The 6,000-nt window shown below is 45.0% G+C and overlaps 1 protein-coding gene across 1 annotated transcript; it reads right to left on the bottom strand.

Moving 5' to 3' along the window:
- Positions 1-765: 765 nt before the first annotated feature.
- ISG15 (ISG15 ubiquitin like modifier) lies at positions 766-1,855 on the bottom strand. The gene is made up of 2 exons (XM_035020271.1): positions 1,753-1,855; positions 766-1,334 (listed from the first exon to the last, which is right to left on the bottom strand). The coding sequence occupies exons 1-2, from the start codon at positions 1,753-1,755 to the stop codon at positions 828-830; spliced, it is 510 nt and encodes a 169-aa protein (XP_034876162.1). The 5' UTR covers positions 1,756-1,855; the 3' UTR covers positions 766-827.
- Between the last annotated feature and the right edge of the window lie 4,145 nt (positions 1,856-6,000).

Below are 6,000 nucleotides of genomic sequence, written 5' to 3' on the forward strand. Positions count from 1 at the left end.
GGGAAATTGGTATAGAAAGAAGCATTCTGTGTGAAAGCAGTTGTAGATTTTCCCAAATTAGGTGCCCCCATCTGGGACAAGCTCTTCCACATGGACTGGAGGCACCCCTCATTCTTGGAGGCCTCTCCATTACGTGAAGCCCTGAAGGCAGATGTGTCTGTTGGAGAATAGTCTCCATTCAGCAGCTTGCTCCATGGTGATGTGTGTTCAAGGCCCTGCCCCCACCCCTCCCTAGACCAATGCAGACTGGACAAGGCAGGCTGATGCGTCCTGGAGGGCCAAGAGGCCCCAAGGCCCTGATTGGTGTGGAGGAGCCTACCTCACAGCCCACCCAGTCAGGCCCTGGGGCCTCATCCTCTCCCCACTTCCAGGGGTGCTGGTCCCAGCAGGATCCTGTCCACATCTTCCCCTCCCTGTACTGTCTGCTGACCCAGACGTGGGGGTTGGGAACCAGCTGTGCAGAGGCTGACTAGGGCTCAGTCTGGATGGAGCTAGGGGTGGGCTCCAGCAGAGGTGCCTCTTTTCTTTCTCTAGAAGTTAATTTCCCAAAGGTGTGGGGACATCATCAATTTGTCCAAGGGGTGGGTGGGAGTGGATCACTGTTTTGATCTCACTAGACTTGTCCCTTAACTTGGCAACCCCAGACTAGTGACCACCCAGTGACCCTGGGTCTCCTTATCCCACTTCCTCCTCTGTCCCTCCCCCAGCCTCAACAGCAGGGATGCAGAAGCCAGGGGTGCTGGGGGAAGGACCAAACGTGAGGTGCCATTTAATTTTGCATCAACTTTTATTACCCACACTTGATCAGGGACTTGGGCGGGTGGCCTTCAGCGCTGCCCTCTTGGTCTTGCCCACTCCCCACTCCCACCCCCCCGCAGGCGTAAATTCATGAACACAGTGCACTGGGGTGTGAGGCCATAGTCCCCCAGCTGGTGCTGGTCGTCCATGGGCTTCCCCTGGAAACTCAGCCAGAACAGGTCAGCTTGCACATGCTCCTGCCGGCACACCTGCTGCTTGAGCTCAGCCACAGTCTGCGTCAGCCGGACCTCGTAGGCGGTATTGCGACCCTTGTCGTTTCTCACCAGGATGCTCAGCGGGTTGTCACAGCTCTGTACCACCAGCAGGACCGTGCTGCCAGGGCACAGGCCCTGGCTGTCAAGGGGGACCCCATCCTTCAGCACTTTGCCGGCAGGGTGGGTAACCAGGCACTGCTGGAACACAGGCACGCCGGATTTCTGGGCTATCTGCTGCTTCAGCTCCAGGGGCAGCATGGAGTCCCTCAGGGGTACCAGGAACTCCTCACCCCCCAGCATCTTCACCTTCAGGCTCCCCGCCTGTGGGATCACACAGACTCAGAACTCGGCATCGGTCCTGGGAATGCTGCTCTTTCCTCCCCACCCTCCAGGAAAGGGACCCCAGGGGCTGGAGGCAAGCAGGGAGCGTATCCAGAAGAAAGGCCAGCCACCCACAACCATCACCTCACCTCCCCTAACTCACTAAGATGCCCCTCTGTGCCAATGCCAAGGGGATCTCAGGGTTAAACACTGGGCAGAACGTGCTTTCCAAGATCCAGACCCCAACCCGACATCAGAAAGAGGCCCTCCCCTGATGCTTAGGGACCTGGGGGAGCTCCAAGCAACTCCACTCGCCTGGCACACAGTGGGTGTTCCACCCCTGGATGACCCCAGCAGTGAAGTAGGAAAATAGACTGGTACAGAGCCCACCTGCCCCCACCTGTCAAACACCCCTCACCATGACTGTGGTCTCTGGCACCGGATCTTCCACAGGCACAAGACGAGTGGGCTGCCTCTCAGCTTCCAGCTCTTCTCCTGCTCGGCCCTTTTATGAACCTGAGCCGTGCACGTCAGGGGGAGTGTCCGGGAGAGAGCCTCACCAGTGGCTGAATTTAGCTTCAGTTTCAGTTTCCTTTTCCCAAGGTGTGCCCCAGTGAGTAGGAAAAACAAAACAGAATGACAAGGATAAGAGCCGGGACTATCCATCTGCCCAGGGACTCAGGACAACACCTTGCCCCAGAAACCCCCTAAATGTCCAGCACTTCAGATTCTTTACAAGATGCACGGAAGTCATAATAACATGAACTAACGATTGGAAACTTTCACTTTCCATTTTCCAATCTGCAGAATTAGTAAGCTAGGAAAACATTGCCTCAATAATTCAGAAATAACAAAATAGTGACAATCCAAACTACCCAGAGATAATCACCTTTGGTTTAAGACGGTATTTATTCAGATTGTTGGTTTTTTATTTTATTTTATTTTATTTTTTAAGATTTTATTTATTTGACAGAGAGAGACACAGCGAGAGAGGGAACACAAGCAGGGGGAATGGGAGAGGGAGAAGCAGGCTTCCTGCCAAGCAGGGAGCCCGATGCGGGGCTCGATCCCAGGACCCTGGGACCATGACCTGAGCCGAAGGCAGACGCTTAACGACTGAGCCACCCAGGCGCCCCATTTTTAAGATTTTATTTGACAGAGAGAGAGAGACAGTGAGAGAGGGAACACAAGCAGCGGGAGTGGGAGAGGGAGAAGCAGGCTTCCTGCGGAGCAGAGAGCCTGATGTGGGGCTCGATCCCAGGACCCTGGGATCATGACCTGAGCTGAAGGCAGACGCTTAATGACTGGAGCCACCCAGGCACCCCAGATTGTTGTTTTTTTTTTTTAAATGAAAGAGATGTATCTCTTATTTTCTATAAAAATGAACTCATGCCCACTATCCAGAAAGTGAAAAGACTATTCTCAAAACGGAAGAAAATATTTGCAAATCATATGTCAGATAAGGGTCTAGTGTCCATAACATATAAAGAGCTCTTAGAACTCAACTATAAAAAGATAAACAATTCAATTTAAAATTGGGCAAATGGGGGCACCTAGATAGCGCAGTCGGTTAAGCAGCCAACTTTTGGTTTCAGTTCAGGTTGTGATCTCAGGTTGTGAGGTCAAGCCGCATGTTGGGCTCTGCGCTCAGTCTGGAGTCTTCTTGGGTTTCTCTCTCCCTCTCCCCTGTTCTCTCTCTCTCAAATAAATAAATCTTTTTTAAAAATTGGGCAACTGTGTGAATAGATATTTCTCTGTAGTAAATACATAAATGGCCAAAACCTCATGAAAAGATGCTCAACATCATTAGTCATTAGGGAAACTTAAATCAAAATCACAATGAGATACCATGTCACACCCATTATTATAGCATGACTATAATTATATTAGTATAATATAATAATAAAATAATTAAAAAAGACAATAACAAGCGTTGAGGATGTACAGAAATTGGAACCCTCACGCATTGCTGATCGGAATGTGAAATGGTGCAGTCACTGTGGAAAACAGTGTAGTCACTCCTCAAAAAGTTAAACAGGATTTTCATATGACCCAGCAATTCCACTCCTAAGTATATACCCAAAAGAATTGAACACAGGTTATCAAACAAATACTTGTACCCAAATATTCATAGCAGCACTACAATAGACAAGAGGGAGAAACTGTGGGAACAACCAGATCCATCAACAGATGGATGCATAAACAAAATATGATACACCCTCACAATGGAATATTATTGAGCCATAGAAAGGAATGAAATACTGATACTTGCTACAACATGAATGAACCTTGAAAACACTATGCTAAGTGAAAGAAGCCAGACAAAAAAGGCCACACATATTACATGATTCTATTTATATAAAATATCCACAATAGGCAAATCCATAGAATCCAGTAGTGGTTGCCTGGTGTTGGTGGGGACAGGGAATGGGGAGTGATTGCTTTATGGATATGAGGTTTCCTTTGAGGGTGATAAAACATGTCGGAACTAGATAGAGGTAATGGTTGCACAATGTTGTAAATATACTAACTGACCCTGAATTATATACTTTAAAATGGTTAAATTTTGTTATATTAATTTTACCTCAATAAAAACAAAGCCAAAAAAATTAACTCAACCTACTCTCACCATGTTGTAAACTTCTTCATTCAAAACAGTATAACAGTATATCATAAACATTTTTCCATATTAATAGATACTTCTATGCAAGTTTTTTTTAATGGCTGCATATGTTCCCCATAGCATAGTGAATCTGTTGTAGTATAGAGTGGAATTTAATCAATCCCATATTGTTAAATATTTAGGTTGTTCCCAATTTTTTGCTATTACAAATGGCACATAACAGGCATACATTAGCTAAAAATAAATAAATAAAAGTTAAATAAATAAGAAGGTAAATAAATAATTTTGAAATAAAAAAGTAAAAGGGTGGAAAATAAATTTTTTGAATATGAATCTTGGCCATTTCACTTCCCCACCCCCAAAAAATATTTCATAGGGCCCCAAAATTGTGAACACACAAAAAACAGAGGGGTTTCAATTTCCTTCTTTTTATTATTTTAACTGTATAGCTCGACTCATTCCTTGTATAAATAATATTGCCATTATAAAAAGAAAACCACAAATGTTTATTGAAATAAAGAATACAGAATGTGAAAATCCCCCCCCGCCAATCTCCCCCAGATGGCCATTATTAAACATGGTATTGATGTCTTCTGATTTCTTAATACTGACATATGGTACTAGAATCTTCATTTTCTTTTAGTCACTTCATCCCATGCCACCAGTTGTCTTCCTGCTTTTGTCAGGAGGAGCTAAATGCAAACACGTTAAGGAAGGAAGCTGACAGAACCTGTCACAGTTTCCTGGGACTGTCATAACAAATTACTACAAACGGGAGACTTGAAACCTTGGCAAGAGGTCTGAAATCCAGGGGGACTAAATGACCAGTATTGTCAGACTGGTTAAAAATAATCTAATTTTATCTGGCTTGCAGAAGATGGGAATCATCTGAAATACAAGGATACAAGAAATCTGAAAGTAGAAGGATGGAAAGAAACATACCACGTGGCTATTAATTCAAATGAAACAAATACGGCCATATTAACAATTCTATTTACATGTGAACAAAGAAATTTTATAGGCAAAGTGTTACAGAGACACAAAATGTCATGTAACAATAAAAAGTTGAGTTCACTGGTAAAATACAATAATTTTAAACTTGTATGCACCTAATAATATGGCCACAAAATATATAAGCTCTAGTCACAAATATTAATATTCTATTTATGAAATGATAACAGCCACCTTTAAAGGGACTTTTGGTTAATATTTTATGTCATTTACAAACTAACTTAAACTTCCTTAAACCTTTAAAACAGCATCTGTAACATTTAATATACTTGATTTTTATTTTTAAGCCATTCGACTATCTAATAACTGCAACAACAAAAAACCTTTCCAAGAGTGTCCACAGTCCTTATCACTTACACTGCACAGAGGTACTAGTCTCACAGCCCAATTCTTCTATTAGATGCAAATCTACCACTTTTTTTTTTTTTAAAGATTTTATTTATTTATTTGACAGAGAGAGAGAGAACACAAGTAGGCAGAGTGGCAGGCAGAGAGAGAAGGAGAAGCAGGCTCCCCGCCGAGCAGGGAGCCCGATGCGGGGCTCAATCCCAGGACCCTGGGATCATGACCTGAGCCGAAGGCAGACGCTTAACGACTGAGCCACCCAGGCGCCCTGCAAATCTACCACTTTTACCTTTCAACAAGACACAACAGCATCTCTGCTCTCACTCAAATCTGATGCCTTTCCCCCACCTTTCCACCTGGCCAATCACAGCTCCTGAGACCATCATACTGGATGACATCTGAGGTCACCCTGGGCCACTGTGGAATGATGGGGGTGGGCTGCCCCCGCAGACCTCCTGATGGACAGATGTTGGAGGTCACAGGCACACCATGACTTGCTGAGAAAGTAGCACAGAGCTTGTAGTCACTGTGGCTGACCAGAAAAAGTGTCGTCAGAGACCCTGGAAGGGGGGTGGCCAAATTTCTTAAGGAAGACTTTTGTTGAAGTGTAATTAGCTGTAAATATCTGCTGGCTGGGCTCATTAAATTGGCAGCCCCCTCCTTTCCATGTTTTCCGAGGGAGAAGTG

Source organism: Mirounga leonina, unplaced genomic scaffold (assembly GCF_011800145.1).
Source record: "Mirounga leonina isolate KUSES-001 unplaced genomic scaffold, KU_Mleo_1.0 Mir_173, whole genome shotgun sequence".
Lineage (NCBI taxonomy): Eukaryota > Metazoa > Chordata > Mammalia > Carnivora > Phocidae > Mirounga > Mirounga leonina.